Source organism: Festucalex cinctus, chromosome 1 (assembly GCF_051991245.1).
Source record: "Festucalex cinctus isolate MCC-2025b chromosome 1, RoL_Fcin_1.0, whole genome shotgun sequence".
NCBI lineage: Eukaryota > Metazoa > Chordata > Actinopteri > Syngnathiformes > Syngnathidae > Festucalex > Festucalex cinctus.
The window spans coordinates 44073101-44091798 of record NC_135411.1 but is presented as its reverse complement, the minus strand read 5'-3'; the positions used below and the strand labels follow the sequence as shown (position 1 = coordinate 44091798).

Here is an 18698-nt window from a genome sequence, read left to right as displayed (position 1 = left end):
CCAATTGTCTTACTGGCAATAAGTTATGCAGTGCATCATAAATTAGGAGATGAAAGTATCTGAAAATGTTTGGAGAACACTGTACCGGTATTTTCTAGCAACGCTACTGAAACTAAGTTGAAACTAAGAGCTTTATCTTTGGTTAGGTCAAAGAACTGGAGAGTGAGGTGGACATGGAACAGAAGAAGAGCAGCGAAGCTGTGAAGGGTGTGCGGAAATACGAACGCCGTATCAAGGAACTCACTTATCAGGTTTGATGCTCATCTTCACCACAAGGACACACTCCTTCCAAATTATGTAAACTCCGCTCTGATTTTGACAGACTGAGGAAGACCGCAAAAACCTTGCTCGTCTCCAAGATTTGGTAGACAAGCTGCAACTAAAAGTTAAAGCCTACAAGAGAACTACTGAGGAGGCTGTACGTGTGAATACATTTGAAGAAAAACACCTTTTTGTTTCCCTACCACCAGCACATGAATGTCTATTCCCCAATTCTATTTCAAATAGGAGGAACAGGCTAACGTTCATCTGGGAAAGTTCCGGAAGCTGCAGCATGAACTGGATGAGGCTGAAGAGCGTGCTGACATTGCTGAGTCTCAGGTCAACAAGCTGCGCGCCAAGAGCCGTGATGCTGGTTCCAAGGTTGGCGCATGATGCACCAGACGCGCCACCTGACCTTTACACATGCTGCACTCTCTTGCCTGCATTTCATTTCCATTGCTGCTTTGAAATGGAGTCATTGCTATTCTAGCACCTCAGATGATTGCAATCAATATTTTGCCTAGTGGTACAAAACAGCACTAATCCGAAGACCTAAAAGCTGTTTTCTTTTGCGCCCCCCCCCCCCCCCCCCCCAATTTCCAACTTGCCTGGCTGCAACAGAAAGGCTTTGAGGAGGAGTGAAGTGTGGAGTCTTCAGAAGACCGTTTGCTTGCTGTGTGAAGTAGAGCCCCTCAACTATCACGATTCACTACCTGTAGTGCCTAATAAAAGCTCATCAAGTATTGCACCGCCACCGCAGCTGTCATTTTCTTGCCAAATGAGTTTCACTGTTCATTTAGTTCTTTCGTAAGATTTTGTATTGGACTTTTGCAACATTATCTTCAGCTCCTCTAGTGTGGCTCGGGTCAGAGAATGGTTGTCTCTCAACCCTGTTAATTGTGTTCAACACCCAGGCCCCACATATTGAGGCCAAACCAATCACAACATAATCCATTCATCATTGTGTCTCAGACACATTGCACAGAAAGAATTTGAATGGCCACAAGGCAGAAAAAAAAAAGATCCAGTGTCTCAGTAACTCATGACGATATTTCTATTTAAATATGTAGGCAATTAGGCATGCATAGTTAGTGCTCCTCTCGCACCTCACAAATAACACATTGCTTTATGGATAATGTGGGCATTAGGGTTTGGTCCAGAAGGGTTTAACTGTTGCATCAGTTTTTATTACATATTATAAGGCCTGAATGGAAAAAAAACACAACACTCACTCAGTTTGGGGTGTTGGGACGTCTGAGTTTAAGCAAGGGGGAGCGCAAATCTCCTGATCTTAAAATAGAGTTAATGAAATCCCGTCTGCCAGGGCCTCAAGGTCAACAATAAGGCACATCTAATCCCGAGCAGCTGCTCAGTGAATCCCTGCTGAAGTCTGCCCGTTTCTCCAAATGGCTATGATGGCAGATTTCAGGGAATCCATTTCTGTGATTCTCAATATCAATCTTCAAAACGTCACTTCCAGTTAGTAAAATGCTTTCCTCTTTCTACATTTTACACCTAATAATCATAATTATGATTAGGCATAATATAGATTTTTTTGTCTCTTTTACAAATGTTTCAGTTATGATTTATCTGTAGCTATACTTATTATTTTTTTTATAAGATTGAAATATATTCTGGAGAATTTATTATTATTATTATTTTTGCTGTGTCAGTCCTTTTAATTTCTGCTGGCGGCTGACAAATGATTTGATGGAGGAGGCAGAAGAGGGAGGCCCCAGACACTCTTGGTGTGAAATTCTGGGAGCCCTCAGTCTTCTCTTATTACAAAACACGTCCTTAATTCCTTGAGGAACAATCAAGTATCTAAGCGCTAATAAAAGGAAATTCACACGTCTGCATAACTAGGTGAATAATATGTGTTAAGGATTAACAGCATTAGTTTTGGGACATCTAAGCCTTGACCCAAGTGGAGATCACCAATGGCTGACAAAAGAAGAAGCAGTAGACAGTCTTAACACTTCAACCTCCAAATGATACACCATTACTGTTTGTCAGGATATAAAAGCAATGACACTGTCATACGGCTTTTGATGGTAAAGGATGATTGTGATTATGCTTCTAATATTACATATTATTCTGGTAAAATAAACAACAAAATGTACAGATTTATTTTGTCTTATTTGTGTCAAAGCAAATAAACAAAAGCACACATTATTTCTTATAATGTTACTCTTTTTGGCCTTTAGCAGCTGCAAAGAATTTCTCGCTTCCATTTGGCAACCTGACGTCGGCTGTCAGTAAGGGGGCCGCTCACTTATCCGAATGGAAATAATCTCAGCACTTGTTAGCAGTTGTTGACCTTCTTTTTATCTCTTAACCTCTGAAGGGACTGTGATCACTGATTCTTAGGACTGTCTGTCCAATTCCTGTTAGAAGACACATCCCAGTATGCAGGCACATTTAATTAAGATGGTGAGACAAATTGTAAAAAAAAAAAAAAAAAAAAAAAAAAAAAAAAAAAAAAAGGTCATGTTTCATCTTTATGAGTCATTTTCGTTCACTTCGAGTGTATGTTACACAGGAATGACATACCTCCAATTTCTATTACTGTCTGTTCCTGGTTGAAAGGGAGGTTTAGTCTATCGCAGCTGTCTTTGGGCGTAAGGCAGCATGCACCCTGGACTGGTCGCTACTCAATCACAGAGTACATACAGAGACAGACATTCACATTTATGATCACCAATTGGCAACTAAACCGAAAGCCGAAGCCCAAACAACGGTTATTTACCATTTTCAGCCTAGAACGACCCCAGAGACCAGTTGTCAAATGTTTGCATTTTCAGGTTTAAAAAAACAGCAGCCATTTTCGGTTCAGTGAAAATGAACCAAGACCACACATGTGGTTCTCATTGTTAGAGTATAGAACAAAGACACCAGAGAGAAAATCAATGATTCAAGGAGAGGTGCTCTAGTTTAGCCTCTTGCTCAAGTGAGTGACATGTGAACCGGAGCACAAAAATGTCAGCAGGAATGGCATATACCTGTCAATCTCCTTGTATTTATGTGAAACAGGCAGTGTGTGTGGCCAACATGTGCTGCTGTTGATCCTTGATGCGGGCAACGCCTCTGTGGCTGTTCTCCTCAGTCAGTGCACGGTTTTAAGAAGGCATTTCACACAGTTATCTTTGTCCTCAAAGACACAATGCCACCACGTCAACAGGGAGCAGCTTTTTAATGTTCGGTGGCTACTCCGTTGTGACCTTGGCATTACATTGGAGTCTGTCATACTGGCACAGCCCACTGTTATTTGTCATCAATACGGCCTTTCAGTGAATCTCAGGCATGTCTCCTGCTGAACTTTTGTCTGTGTTGCCTCACACTTGTCGCCTGGATAATCTCACAAAGCAACGTTCTTTATTTAGACCTCCCCACTCACCATCTCATGCTGTTTATATTGTAGCAGTGGCCCTCCTAAGATAACTCACCACAATATGTTACAGACACCACTTAAGCCCCCTGAGTAACTGAGACCCCTTCATAGCATAACACTTTTTGCAAATCTACCTAGCTACTTTCTGTGGCTAACGTTGTAGGTATGAAAGGATGCAAATGTACATTTGATTACACACATACATTTACTACAATATTTCCAGATTAAAAATTTAAAAGCGAAAACAAAAAAACAAAAAAACAACACAATGTAGTCGCACTACATAGTCTTGAGGATGCTTGTCTTCTACCCAACATCAATTGTTCCCCAGCAGCAGTTGCACGTTGGGATGATGACAAAAGAATTCCTCCCCGTGTCTATTTACGGATCGAGTCGTGTTTCCCTGGCTGCTTAAGGATACCTATGATTAATCACCACACTGCAATGAGCACCTAATATGGCCTCGTCAGGAGACCCCATTACTGATAAGACTCTGACCCGCTGATTTCTGTATTGCTCTCTGGTGTTCAGTAACCCCCACCCTCACTAACCCCCAAACCGACCAACCCAATTCAGACACAATAGCATTCTTGGGTCTAACAAGCATCCTCCATATATGGCGGAGGGGCTTCCTTTATAAAGGGAAGTGATTGTGACAGCCCCAATAGGTCACCATTCTATCACAAGGTAAGATATGTGGACATTGACTTCACTATTGCACTGTCATCATGTCCACTATAAGTCTCTTTCCATGTTATATTTCTCCACACAGGGCCATAACACCTCAGTCTTCTCTGTAGGGATTTGTAAGGTAAGAATGAATCTTCACATTTTTTATAAACACGAAGTGAACACATGCTGAACTTTTGTTTTCTTTTTGTACTAAGCAAGCTTAACAATGGGCGACGCCGCCATGAAAGAGTTTGGGGCAGCGGCCCCCTACCTGAGGAAATCAGACAAGGAGCGTCTGGAGGCTCAGACTCGTCCATTTGACATGAAGAAAGAATGCTTTGTTCCTGACACTGATGAGGAGTTTATCAAGGCTTCCGTCACCAGCCGCGAGGGGGACAAAGTCACCGCTCAAACTGCAAAAGGGAAGGTCAGTGATTTGGCAGGATGCTTCCTAACCACAAGTGTGGAAAGCAACCTATTTAGTGACAAACTGAGCAAGAAAACACAAGCAGCCAAAACAATGTCCAAATCCATGCTACACATACAGTACATAGTATTTACATATGTATTGTATGTATAAGTTACTATGTACACACACACAAACATATACTTACACGCATAATATACATTATGGCTATCCGTGTATTAAATTTTTTAAATCAGAATTAATCACAATTTCCACAGTTAACTCATGATAAACAGCCAATTAATTGCTTATTTTATGTCAAATGTACAATATTTTTTTCCCTCAAGTTTTTCATAGTTTTGTTAGTTAACATAAAAGTTTTACCTAATACTGTACAAGTATGGTTGTAACTCAATTCATTGATGCAGTAATATCAAATCAAATCAAACTTTATTTATATCGCACCTTTCATACATTCAAATGCAACTCAAAGTGCTGAACAAATAAAACATCCATAATACAATAAAAGGAAAAAGCCATCCCTCCCTCCCATGTCCTCATGATCGGACCCACGGACACACACGCAAACCACAACATGGCGGGGCACAGAAGAACCCTGTGAGGAAAGGCACCCAGGAGGAGTTCATCCACATTGAGATTATATTGTCCATCTATCCATTTCCTCAACCGCTCAAGCTAAATCGGTGCATTCCACAAAAAACTGTATCGTCAATATTACAGCCTAGAGAAGCTGCACAACGCTCACTTACCAAAGTGATATGCGTACAAATAATCCATCCATCCATCCATCCATCCATCCATCCATCATCTGAACCGCTTGCTCCTCACAAGGGTCGTGTGGGTGCTGGAGCCTATCCCAGCTGGCTTAGAGCAGTAGGCGGGGTACACCCTGAACTGGTTGCCAGGAACCTGCCATGCATGTGCTTAGAATGTGTGAGGAGACCGGAGTACCCGGAGAAGACCCAACATGCAAACTTCACCCAGGAGGGCCGAAGCCCAGACTTGATTTGCATCCTTAGCACTAGGAGGCGAACGTGCTAACCACCGCGCTGCCCTTATAAAAATAATTTGAAGTTTAATAAAGACAGACTATACACTTAAAAGGGGCAACACTGAGTCAGATGTGTTTTGAGTTTTTTTTTTCTGCGACTAAGTGGCATTAAGGTTTCACATTTGACGTTGGTGACATGAATGGTACGTTTTTCTATTCAAATTAAGAGCAAATTAATTGGAAAATGAAGGAACTTGGATTCCTGCTCATTTTGTTCATTGTAAATTACCGGTACAACTTGTCCCCAGTCTTTAAAATATACATCCAATTAATGCTCGTGGACAATGATTTTAAGAATGTTAAATGCCATTTAAGACCTTTTCATTTCATTTTAATTTTCGCAAAATCTATTTCATGACATAATGCTTTTTAATGACCCATTGAATCCCTGTATACAGTATAGGCCTATATATACACAAGCTTTTGATGACTGCAGCACCACTAATGTCTAATGGGTCTACTTCAACATAGTCTTCACTTTAAATAAAAAGTTTCTTGAAAATTATTGAAATTGTAGTCCAATTGATTAGAACCAAGGAGTGGCTCACCTTCATGATGTTGATGCATATTGAATTGTACACACAATGAAAAAAAAAATCAAGTTGCCAATCAATGTGTGCAAATTGTTGCTATGATATGAGCCAGAAGTACAGTACAACGATGGCCCTTGCATGATGCTAAAAACTGTATTGTCTTTGTCTTCAGACTGTGACAGTGAAGGATTGTGACGTGCACCCTCAGAACCCGCCAAAGTTTGATAAAATTGAAGACATGGCCATGTTCACGTTCCTCCACGAGCCCGCTGTGCTGTTTAACCTCAAAGAGCGTTATGCAGCATGGATGATCTATGTGAGTTAAGATCTTTGTGAAATGATGTCGGCTTACAATTACTGGAAGCAGAGTGTCAGTTATGCCAGAGCATCTTCTTGCTTTTCTCTGTCTTTGCCAGACCTACTCTGGGCTGTTCTGTGTGACTGTCAACCCCTACAAGTGGCTGCCAGTCTACAACCAAGAGGTGGTGATTGCCTACAGGGGAAAGAAGAGGAGTGAAGCTCCTCCTCACATCTTCTCCATCTCTGACAATGCCTACCAGTACATGCTAACTGGTAATTACAGCTTTAAAGACTTGTTTGTTCACATTAAAATAATGGATACAATTTCTGGAGGTTATGTATACAATTTTCAAGTCCCTCTTCTTCCTTTCCAGACAGAGAAAATCAGTCAATTCTCATCACGTGAGTCAGATCTTTGTCCCTTTTTTTTTTTTGTGTCAATGTTTGAGCAGCAGAATGATGCTGGAATGTAACCTAGTGTTGTGCATGTTAATGCCATCCTTACTAATATTATAATTTAATCAGTTGGAAGACAGAATTCAAGCCAACACTGTCAATTAAATGTTGGTGTCATTACACATTCATCTACCTACATTTAGCACACTAATGTCAATCAATGAAAAACTGAGCTGCTTTTCAGTTTCTGCATCCAAGCGAATCAATTTGTTTCCACAGTGGAGAATCTGGTGCTGGGAAAACTGTCAACACCAAGAGAGTCATCCAGTATTTTGCCAGCATTGCGGCTGGCAGTGGAAAGAAAGACACGGGCTCTGAGAAGAAGGTGTCGATCATGATTTCGATAAATTATAAATTACAAGTCCCCCCCGCTTGTTGTTAAGTGTTGTATTTGGTAAAATTGTTGCGCTTTCAAGGGTACCTTGGAGGATCAAATCATCCAGGCTAACCCAGCTTTAGAGGCCTTTGGAAATGCCAAGACCATTAGAAATGACAATTCTTCCAGATTTGTAAGTTCCACACTGTTTCTTATTATTATTATTATTAGTGTTGTATGTATTGTAGTCAAGCACTTTTTTTTTTTTTTTTAAACCAGGGCAAATTCATCCGAATTCACTTTGCTGCCAGTGGAAAGCTTGCATCGGCTGATATCGAGACATGTCAGTACCATTTCATACATCTATATGATTACGGAGGCAGCCGGGCATCAACATGATTTATTTTCCCACCATTATTTGTAATGTACGTCAACAGATCTGTTGGAGAAGTCCCGTGTCACCTTTCAGCTTAAGGCTGAAAGAGACTACCACATCTTCTACCAGATTCTCTCGCAGAAAAAACCCGAGCTGTTAGGTAAATCAAAACAGCTGACATTCAGATCACCGATGCTTGTTTCGCTGTGTATGATACAATAAGCAACTTTTTTGTTCTACTCTTTTAGAGATGCTTCTCATCACCAACAACCCCTATGATTACGCATTCATCTCGCAAGGAGAAACAACTGTTGCCTCCATCAATGATGCTGAGGAGCTTATGGCCACTGATGTGAGGAAATTGAATATCCTGCTTGTTACAAATGAGACATGCCGCAAAAGTCACACTAACAAGTCATGGTAGTCGAGTTCATTGTGTAGTCATTTTAAAATCACTTACAATGCTTTTGCAGCTTTATGCTATTACAACAGTGTTAAAAAAAATACTTTTATCATCACACAAATGTTGATGTCAGTTAAACAATGTCGTCTGCACATTGAACTCAGGATGCCTTCGATGTGTTGGGCTTCACTCAAGAGGAGAAGAATGGCATTTACAAACTGACGGGTGCCATCATGCACTATGGTAACATGAAGTTCAAGAACAAGCAGCGTGAGGAGCAGGCAGAGGCTGATGGCACCGAAGGTAAAATGTTCTCTGGATTTCCAGAAGATAAATAAATAAATAACTAAAAAAATAAAACTTATTATGATTTTTCTTACATACTCCAATTTTTTCAGATGCTGACAAAGTTGCTTACTTGATGGGCATGAACTCTGCTGACCTCATCAAAGGTCTCTGTCATCCAAGAGTTAAAGTGGGAAATGAATGGGTCACGAAAGGACAAAATGTTCAGCAGGTAAATGCCAACAGGGTTATGAATGTTATTGATTTTGCAACACATGATAATCCTTGTTTTACACGTACCACGTACCAGTATGTCTATTTTGTAGCCCAGTGAAATAAAATCAAGATGTAGGTAGCATTAGGACAGAACACTACAGTTTTTTCATTATATTATTTGCTGCAAAGCAGTGCTATTAGTACCGTACAATGTATATAGCCCACTCGCTAACATCACACATCATAAATGGATTCATTTCTTGTTTCCTTGCTAGGTTTATTATGCGGTCGGTGCACTGGCCAAGTCAGTGTATGAGAAGATGTTCCTGTGGATGGTGGTCCGTATTAACCAATCTCTGGATACCAAGCAACCTCGCCAGTACTTCATTGGCGTTTTAGATATTGCTGGATTTGAGATCTTTGAGGTAGGTTTTGTCAAGTGTTGCTTATACCAAGATTAGTTTTAGTTTGTTTGTTTTATGCACATAAGATTTGGGTGAAGAAATAAATGTTTATCCATTTTCCATTTCAGTTCAACACCTTTGAACAGTTGTGCATCAACTTCACCAATGAAAAACTGCAACAGTTTTTCAACCATCACATGTTTGTGCTGGAGCAAGAAGAATACAAGAAGGAAGGCATTGAATGGACTTTCATCGATTTTGGTATGGACTTGCAGGCCTGTATTGACTTGATTGAAAAGGTGAGACTGGTTATAACAACACTTTGCTTGCCCAAAGAAGGTTTCATTACTTCTAATCTTTGCTACTCCCCAGCCCATGGGCATCATGTCCATCCTTGAAGAGGAGTGCATGTTCCCCAAAGCCAGTGATGCGACCTTTAAAGCTAAGCTCTACGACAACCATCTAGGAAAATCCAGCAACTTCCAGAAGCCCAGAATAGTCAAAGGGAAACCAGAAGCCCACTTTGCCCTGATGCACTATGCTGGAACTGTTGATTATAATATCAACAACTGGCTGGTGAAGAACAAGGATCCTCTAAATGAGACTGTTGTTGTTCTTTACCAGAAGTCTAATCTCAAATTATTGGCTTTACTCTTTGCAAATTATGCTGGAGCAGATTCACCTGGTAAGAATGAACCAAATGCAGTGTGTATATCCATTTCACACTGCTTGTGTTGCTATAAATTAATTATACTTACATCTGACACTTGTTAACTAACAGATGGTGGAAAGGGGAAAGGAGGCAAGAAGAAGGGTTCATCTTTCCAGACTGTGTCAGCCTTGCATAGGGTTAGTACAGGCACAATTTCACGTCATGTGGAAACTTGATTTTTAGCGTTTTTTTCTTCTTTTTTTTTTAAAAAAAAAAAGAAAAAAAAAAGAAGAAGTTACAGTTATCACCTAGATTTATTTTACACTTAGTATCACTACCTTCACAGGAGAATCTGAACAAGCTGATGACCAACTTGAGGTCAACTCACCCCCACTTCGTGCGCTGCATCATCCCCAATGAGACCAAGACTCCTGGAGCTATGGAGAACCCTCTGGTGATGCACCAGTTGCGCTGCAACGGTGTGCTGGAAGGCATCCGAATCTGCAGGAAGGGCTTCCCAAATAGGATCCTCTATGGAGATTTCAAACAGAGGTACAACATCTAAATAATTATTTTTTCCACAACAACAACATTCATTAGAATTTGTACTTTTAAAAATTTGATCCATCCGTTTTCAGATATCGCATCCTGAATCCTGCTGCTATCCCTGAGGGTCAGTTCATCGACAGTAAGAAGGGTGCAGAAAAACTTCTTGGGTCTTTGGATATTGACCACAATCAATACAAGTTTGGACACACAAAGGCAAGATTTAAAGGGACTCCTCTAAACAAAAAGTGCTATATATTTTTGAATTTATGTCCAAATAGGTAAAAACTAACGTAACTCCTTAACGTAATATTTTATTAACATAGAATGTGTGCGGTTGTATGATCTTCATTTGATTAAGATTTCATTAAAAAAAACAAAAAAAAACAATTTCATAAAAATGAACATCATTCTGATTATCACTTAACTTTAGTAATAATAAGGGTAAGTTAATACACCAAGCATATCTTTTTGGGAAAAAAAAATTGGTTTACAAGCGGGTCCAAAAAGCTAGTAGATAACATTGATGTACGTTTTTCAAAAGGTGTTCTTCAAGGCTGGTCTCCTTGGGCAACTCGAGGAGATGAGGGATGATCGTTTGTCTCTCATCATCACCGGAATCCAATCTAGATCAAGAGGTCTGCTGGCAAGAGTGGAATTTCAGAAGATTGTTGAGAGGAGGTTAGTGGAGACACTGGCTATAATTGTGCTAATGATTTTGCATACTTTTGAAGAAACAGTTAAAAATCGATGATCTTTGATAGGGATTCATTATTGGTAATCCAGTGGAACATTCGTGCCTTTATGGGGGTCAAAAATTGGCCTTGGATGAAGCTATTCTTCAAGATCAAACCTCTTTTGAGATCCGCTGAGGCAGAAAAAGAAATGGCCAATATGAAGGAAGAATTCCTGAAGTTGAAAGAAGCTTATGCAAAGTCTGAAACTCGGAGGAAGGAACTGGAGGAAAAAATGGTGTCTCTTCTCCAAGAAAAAAATGACCTGCAGCTCCAAGTTCAGGCTGTAAGTTTAATATTCACTTTTTAACACTTACAGTACATAGATAAACATGTAGCATTAGCATTGTGTTTGCTAATTAGGAGCAAGATAATCTTGCTGATGCTGAAGAAAGATGTGAGGGGTTGATTAAACACAAAATCCAGATGGAAGCAAAAGCCAAAGAGTTATCAGAAAGACTGGAGGATGAGGAGGAGATGAATGCTGAATTAACAGCAAAGAAGAGGAAGTTAGAGGATGAGTGTTCTGAGCTGAAGAAGGACATTGATGACTTAGAGTTAACGTTGGCTAAAGTGGAGAAAGAGAAGCATGCCACTGAGAACAAGGTAAGACAAATGCTTAATAATTGTTGTGTCATACAAGAATGTTCATGAATTTCGTGATACTATGAATTGTCACAATAACTTCCAGGTAAAGAACCTGGTCGAAGAAATGGCAGCTTTGGATGAAGTCATTGCCAAGTTGACCAAAGAGAAGAAAGCTTTACAAGAAGCTCATCAGCAAACACTCGATGACCTTCAGAGTGAAGAAGACAAAGTCAACACTCTGACCAAGGCCAAGTCCAAACTAGAGCAGCAAGTGGATGATGTATGTGTTTCAGTACTATTTATTTGATAAGTATGTTATATGTTACTTCTTTAGGCAGCTTGGAGCTAAAACTTTTGAATGTTTTTTTAATTTTTTTTTTATTTTTTTTAAATAGCTTGAAGGATCCCTTGAACAAGAGAAGAAGATTCGAATGGATCTTGAGAGAGCGAAGAGAAAGCTGGAGGGAGACTTAAAGTTGACGCAGGAGAGCCTAATGGATCTAGAGAATGACAAGCAACAACTGGAAGAGCAGCTAAAAAAGTAAATACTATAACAGCTATTATTTGGCCAAGGAAAAAAAAACCAAGCAAAGTTAACAAAAATATTGATTATAATGATAAATATTCCAATAACATTTAATTGCAGGAAGGACTTTGAAGTCAACCAGCTGACAAATAGAATAGAGGATGAGCAGGCAGTTGCCATTCAGCTTCAAAAGAAATTAAAAGAGCTCCAGGTAACAAACGATTAACAAACGAATGAACATTTTCGAAACAGTGATTAACCAGTAGTGTCTGATCAGGCCCGCATCGAGGAGCTGGAGGAAGAGCTCGAGGCCGAGCGAGCTTCCCGAGCCAAGGTGGAGAAGCAGAGAGCAGACTTGGCCAGGGAGCTGGAGGAGATCAGTGAGAGGCTGGAGGAGGCTGGTGGAGCAACATCTGCCCAGATTGAGATGAACAAGAAGAGGGAGGCCGAGTTCCAGAAGCTCCGCAGAGACCTGGAAGAGGCAACGCTGCTTCATGAAGCCACTGCAGCCACACTGAGAAAGAAACAAGCTGACAGTGTTGCTGACCTGGGAGAGCAGATTGACAACTTGCAGAGAGTCAAGCAGAAACTGGAGAAGGAGAAGAGCGAGCTCAGGCTGGAACTGGATGATGTCGTCTCCAATATGGAACATGTTGTCAAAACAAAAGTTAGCTGAGCATTTGTCTTTAATTTAATGTTGATTCACTTTAATCTGATACAGATGTATTTGAGTATTGATATCAATATTCCGATTGCAGACAACTCTTGAGAAGACATGCAGGACTTTAGAAGATCAGATGAATGAATACAAGACCAAGTTTGAAGAAGCCCAACGTAGCATCAATGACTTCAACATGCAGAAAGCAAAGCTTCAAACTGAAAATGGTATGTAATGTGTTGCCTAAATGTGAGGTCGTTCACCAGAGCTATGTGCAGGACATTAATAAAGTGAGGCCAAAATTCTAGGTGAGCTCTCAAGACAACTTGAGGAGAAGGAGTCTCTGGTGTCTCAACTCACCAGAGGAAAAATGTCCTACACTCAACAAATTGAAGACCTGAAACGACAACTGGAGGAGGAGACCAAAGTAAGATGAAGTCTTCTCTGAGCCAGGCGCCTTAACATTTGCAGTAAAGTTTTTCATATTCGAATCTAACATTTCCCTGATAGGCTAAGAATGCATTAGCCCATGCTGTGCAGTCTTCTCGCCATGACTGCGACCTGCTCAGAGAGCAGTACGAGGAGGAGCAGGAAGCCAAGGCTGAACTGCAGCGCGGCATGTCCAAGGCCAACTCTGAGGTGGCTCAGTGGAGAACTAAGTATGAAACCGATGCCATCCAGAGGACTGAAGAGCTGGAAGAGGCTAAGTAAGTTTGATAATCCCCCGTGAATAAAATGTAACATAATTTCACCGGGACTTTACTGTTTGGCAGATCAGCTTTTTGTTTAGAGACAAACAAAAACATTGTTGGATAAATGAGCAGCCATTCATTGAATATTGAATTGATTGTGAAAATGTAACTATAGGAGCACTAAAATGTTCAAATGACGGTTTCTAAAGGAAGAAGCTGGCTCAGCGCCTACAGGATGCCGAGGAGGCCGTGGAAGCGGTGAATGCTAAGTGTTCCTCTTTAGAGAAGACTAAACACAGACTGCAGAATGAGATCGAAGACCTCATGGTGGATGTGGAGAGGTCAAATGCTGCTGCCGCTGCTCTAGACAAGAAACAAAGAAACTTTGACAAGGTGAAGTGTTCATATGCATGCAACATTTGTACTTGTAGACCACAAAATTTCATCAACCATTGAGTACATGCAGTTCCAAGTTAATTAACTCAGAGATTGAATTCTCCCCACATTGATTGTTATGATTTGATAAGGGACAAATGTGAGTGAATTAACCATAATGTACTTTGACAGTCCAATAAAATGTGAAAATATTGTTGAGGTGTGGATATTTACATAAAAAAACAGAACCCGGGAAACAGTATTTTGGAAAATCATCACAAATACACTATTTTAAGATACTACAGTAGAATGGCTGTGAAGCCAGAAAACTCGAGGGTCACTAAATACTGTGTGCCAACAGTGCCATGCACCGATACAAGCTACGGATACATATAGATACAGGTCTCAACTGTCAACATATTGTGCCATTTTCCCTCTGCTAGGTCTTGTCTGAATGGAAACAGAAGTATGAGGAGTCTCAGTGTGAGCTGGAAGGCTCCCAGAAGGAAGCCAGAGCTCTGAGCACTGAGCTATTCAAGTTGAAGAACTCCTATGAAGAGGCTCTAGATCACCTGGAGACCATGAAAAGAGAAAACAAAAACTTACAGGGTATGCTGATGTGTACATCACAGTGTACACAGTACATGTTTAACCCTAATGGTGCTTGATGTTCTACAGAGGAGATTTCTGATCTCACTGAGCAACTTGGTGAGAGTGGAAAGAATATTCATGAGTTGGAGAAAATAAGAAAGCAATTGGACCAGGAGAAGAGTGAGATCCAATCTGCTCTAGAAGAAGCTGAGGTGAGGAAATTTTAGCGGTGAATAGCACACGACCGTATTCATCTCAATGGTAACTTATTTCAATGAATCCTTGTGTCTGCCAGGCTTCCTTGGAGCATGAGGAGGGTAAGATTCTAAGAGCACAGCTCGAGTTCAACCAGATCAAAGCTGACATTGAACGGAAACTGGCTGAGAAAGATGAGGAGATGGAGCAGTGCAAGAGGAACATGCAGAGGACTATCGAAACTTTGCAGAGTTCTCTTGAAGCTGAGTGTCGAAGCAGGAACGAAGCCCTCCGTTTGAAGAAGAAGATGGAGGGAGACCTCAATGAAATGGAAATTCAGCTAAGCCAAGCCAACAGGCAGGCAGCTGAAGCTCAGAAGCAACTCAAATCTGTTCATGCACATCTGAAGGTAATCTAGGAGCAGCACATTTTTGCAACATATTAAGAGTGATTACTAATGTCATTATGATTGATGCCATCCCATGAAGGATTGCCAAATTCAGCTGGATGAGTCTGTCCGTGCCAACGATGATCTCAAAGAGAACATTGCGATAGTGGAGAGACGTAACAACCTCATTCAGGCTGAGCTGGAAGAACTGAGGGCTGCTCTTGAACAAACTGAAAGAAGTCGCAAACTTGCTGAGCAAGAGTTGCTGGACGTTAGCGAGAGGGTGCAGCTACTGCACTCACAGGTGAGTGACATTATTGTTGCATCATAATCACAAAGACTAACAGATGGCCGTCTGCAGCATCACCCACTTCCTTTCTGAAATCAAATTTCTCAAACAATATACAGAACACCGGTCTGATTAACCAGAAGAAGAAACTTGAAAATGACGCATCCCAACTTCAGAATGAAGTAGAAGAAGCTGTCCAGGAATGCAGGAACGCTGAGGAGAAGGCCAAGAAGGCCATCACAGATGCTGCCATGATGGCAGAAGAGCTGAAGAAAGAGCAGGACACCAGTGCTCACCTGGAGCGGATGAAGAAGAACATGGAGCAAACCATCAAAGACCTGCAGCACCGTCTGGATGAAGCTGAACAAATCGCTCTGAAGGGAGGGAGGAAGCAGCTGCAGAAGCTCGAGGCCAGGGTAAGAGCTAGAGCAGAAAGTTATCTCAAACCTTTTTTTTACATGGGGCTAAAATCTCCATAGTCAAAGAAAAATATAACAACATGCAGTTTAATCACTATGGGAATACAATTCAAAGGCTAATTTAATGGTAGCAGTGCTGATGATAATCCTAATTGTGCCCAAAATGGTGCAGGTGTTCGTCTCTCAACTGTAATGTTTCAGGTTTGTTGATGTGCTCCCCTGTAGTTCTCTAAATGTAACATTTAGATACAGACTACAAATCACAGATTGAATGAGACACTAAACAATTCAAATTGTAATTAACAGTCCTAGCATAGTGCATCAAGGGCAAAATTGGCCTCTGGTTTCCATCTGACTGTTATAGGCATCTGGAGGTTGTTGGATTTCTCCATTGGATGAAAGAAGCAACGTATTTTACTTAGATAATCCTATATGGCCAATGCGAAAGAACTAAATCTACTATAAAAGCTTTGTTACCTTGGGAAAGGCGATGCAGTGGGGTGGATGAGTGGTTAGCACAACTTCGGTTCGAGTCCAGGCTCCGGCCTTCCTGGGTGGAGTTTGCATGTTCTCCCCGTGCCTGCGTGGGTCTTCTCCGGGTACTCCGGTCTCCTCCCACATTCCAAAGACATGCATGGCAGGTTAATTGGGCGCTCCCTAGGTGTGCTTGTGAGTGTGGATGGTTGTTCGTCTCTGTGTGCCCTGTGATTGGCTGGCAACCAGTCCAGAGTGTACCCCGCCTACTGCCCAGAGCCAGCTGAGATAGGCTCCAGCATCCCCCGCGACCCTTGTGAGGAATAAGCGGTCAAGAAAGTGGATGGATGGATGGACGGATGGATGGATGGATACCTTGGGAAATATGGTTAACACTATCAATAACAGCAATACTGAGTGAATATCTGCTGGATTAATGATACTTTGTGGTCTTATTTGAACCACTAGAGTTCAGCCAAGTTGCACAAGTGGTCACAAAGTTCATCTAACTTACAAAGTTACCAGTGAAAGTCCTAAAAAGAGGGTTTTTTTTGGCTTGTTTTCCCAGGTGAAAGAGCTTGAAAATGAGGTGGAGTCTGAGCAAAAGAAAAGCAGCGAAGCAATAAAGGGAATCCGCAAGTATGAGAGACGCATCAAGGAACTCACCTATCAGGTGGGATTTCTCTTTTTAGGTAGCAGAAAATAATATAAATACAAATAGCATTTATGCTTCTTTATACACACTGTGCTTTTCGTCAATGCTAAAATATATAATTGAGGTATGCCGCACACAGATTTCAATGTTTCTTATCATATGTTGGTGGAGAACATTACTGAGAAGAGAGTGTATTTCTATTGAACTTGTGTGTCTTACCTAGTCCTTATAATTACAGACTGAGGAAGATCGCAAGAATGTTGTGCGTCTCCAGGATCTAGTTGACAAACTGCAACTGAAAGTCAAAGCATACAAGAGAGCTGCTGAGGAGGCTGTAAGTCGTTTTCAGAGTGTGGGCAAGTTAGCCTGCATTCATTCACTCTTAAATTAGGGAATATTTTCTATACGTTTCACTAACCTTATTTAATATTTAGATTGACTAAAACATAGCTGTAGTACAATAATGTAGCTAATACTATAAAAAGTCATTCCAATTCAGATTCTTACATACTACATATAGTTCTGCTTCTTATGACTATCAACACGTTACATATTACTTACAAAATTAGCTTACTTACAAGTTAGGGATATTGTGCTCCCGAATGAAATTTTAGGATTAATCTAAAATGCACTATAATCTTTATAGGTGAATATATTTTGATCTTCTCTAACAACGAGCTGAATGGTAAAAATCACAAGGTGTTATAAAAAATGGGGAAAAAATAGTCCATATAAATACTATATATTTTATGAGCAATATATTTCTTATTTATTTTGTGCCCTCCCCAGTCGCCAATGTGCCTTTGTGTACCGGTATGCATTTGTATGGCCAAGTAGCTGGAACAAGTTAGCGTCACAGGTGTAAACAAATACATCCTTATTTCACTTCAATTTACCCTAGTTTGGACTTTGTTTTGTTGTATTCAACTACAAAACCACAAACTGCACACTCATTAAGTTGAAATTCATTTATCATATATTGTATATAAATTTGTGTTGTATGTTTTTCTGTATGGATTCCCGTAGGAGGAACAGGCCAATACTCATATGAGCAAGTTCCGTAAATTGCAGCACGAGCTAGATGAAGCTGAAGAGAGAGCTGACATTGCTGAATCTCAGGTCAACAAGCTGCGTGCTAAAAGCCGTGATGTTGGCGCCAAGGTAAATGACGCTTCCACATATCGAAATAATCTTGACAAGTATTGGACTTTGTAATTGATTCACTCATACTCTTCAGTGGTCTTTGATGTAATAAAATGGACGAAGAGTGCAATTATTAATTTAAACATCTCAGACAAAACTAATGATACTTCCAAATCCAAAATCGAACCTAATTCTTAGGTTTGGGGTTCCGATTCTTGGCTTAGACAATCCTGTGTGGAGTTTGCATGATTTCCACTGCCTGAGGGTCCACTGGCTTCCGACCTGTATTCCAAAAACCTGAATGCAAAACTGAAGACTAAATTGTTTAGAGCTGTGAAGTGGAGTGTGTGAATGATTGGCAAGCAGTCCGGGCCTCTCACTCAAAGTCAGATGGGATAGTCTCCAGCTCACAACAGCGACCCAATGAGGACAAACTTGAAAATGGAAGGAAGGACAATGGAACAGATTTTATCCAAATTTTTCTTTTTCTTTTTTTTTTAAACCATCCTTTATTATTTAGTGTTGTTAGTTTAGTTATGTGCCACTAATTCATCTCACTTTGTGTTTTCTTTATTACAGAAAGGACTCGATGAGGAGTGAAGAACTTTGGGCTCATCTGTAGTTTACTGTCTCCAAAGTATCTGTAGAATAAAGCAAATGTGCAATAAAATATATGCTCATT

General features: G+C 40.6%; 2 protein-coding genes and 2 long non-coding RNA genes across 4 annotated transcripts in view; 2 read left to right on the top strand and 2 right to left on the bottom strand.

Moving 5' to 3' along the window:
* Positions 1–912, top strand: part of LOC144030441 (myosin-7-like) — a 15611-nt gene extending 14699 nt beyond the window's left edge. Inside the window, exons 34-37 of the mRNA XM_077536754.1 lie at positions 147–251; positions 323–418; positions 508–642; positions 883–912. Coding sequence (XP_077392880.1) covers positions 147–251; positions 323–418; positions 508–642; positions 883–903 — 357 coding nt within the window. The 3' untranslated portion in view covers positions 904–912. The remainder of the gene's footprint in view (positions 1–146; positions 252–322; positions 419–507; positions 643–882) is intronic.
* Positions 1–16405, bottom strand: part of LOC144030450 (uncharacterized) — a 24073-nt gene extending 7668 nt beyond the window's left edge. Inside the window, exons 1-2 of the long non-coding RNA XR_013287264.1 lie at positions 16222–16405; positions 10132–10274 (exon numbers count right to left, since the gene is read on the bottom strand). This is a non-coding gene — a long non-coding RNA (uncharacterized LOC144030450). The remainder of the gene's footprint in view (positions 1–10131; positions 10275–16221) is intronic.
* LOC144030435 (myosin-7-like) lies at positions 4363–18698 on the top strand. Its single transcript, XM_077536742.1, has 38 exons — positions 4363–4463; positions 4540–4751; positions 6508–6651; positions 6752–6908; positions 7010–7037; positions 7311–7416; positions 7508–7600; positions 7687–7750; positions 7845–7943; positions 8032–8135; positions 8351–8489; positions 8585–8703; positions 8963–9112; positions 9220–9390; positions 9464–9776; positions 9873–9940; positions 10090–10295; positions 10382–10505; positions 10834–10970; positions 11054–11309; positions 11387–11629; positions 11715–11891; positions 12007–12152; positions 12258–12348; positions 12415–12804; positions 12896–13022; positions 13104–13222; positions 13306–13502; positions 13697–13880; positions 14306–14471; positions 14541–14665; positions 14749–15057; positions 15137–15340; positions 15445–15741; positions 16787–16891; positions 17112–17207; positions 17900–18034; positions 18596–18698. The coding sequence occupies exons 2-38, from the start codon at positions 4551–4553 to the stop codon at positions 18614–18616; spliced, it is 5811 nt and encodes a 1936-aa protein (XP_077392868.1). The 5' UTR covers positions 4363–4463; positions 4540–4550; the 3' UTR covers positions 18617–18698.
* LOC144030447 (uncharacterized) overlaps positions 18231–18698 on the bottom strand; it is a 33286-nt gene continuing 32818 nt past the window's right edge. The window contains exon 6 of the long non-coding RNA XR_013287262.1: positions 18231–18657. This is a non-coding gene — a long non-coding RNA (uncharacterized LOC144030447). The remainder of the gene's footprint in view (positions 18658–18698) is intronic.

Coding starts and splice junctions, on each gene's coding strand:
- LOC144030435 (XM_077536742.1), top strand. CDS start 4,551: ATGGGCGACGCCGCCATGAAAGAGTTTGGGGCAGCGGCCCCCTACCTG. Junction 4,752..6,507: donor CTCAAACTGCAAAAGGGAAG/GTCAGTGATTTG, acceptor CTTTGTCTTCAG/ACTGTGACAGTGAAGGATTG. Junction 9,391..9,463: donor GTATTGACTTGATTGAAAAG/GTGAGACTGGTT, acceptor GCTACTCCCCAG/CCCATGGGCATCATGTCCAT.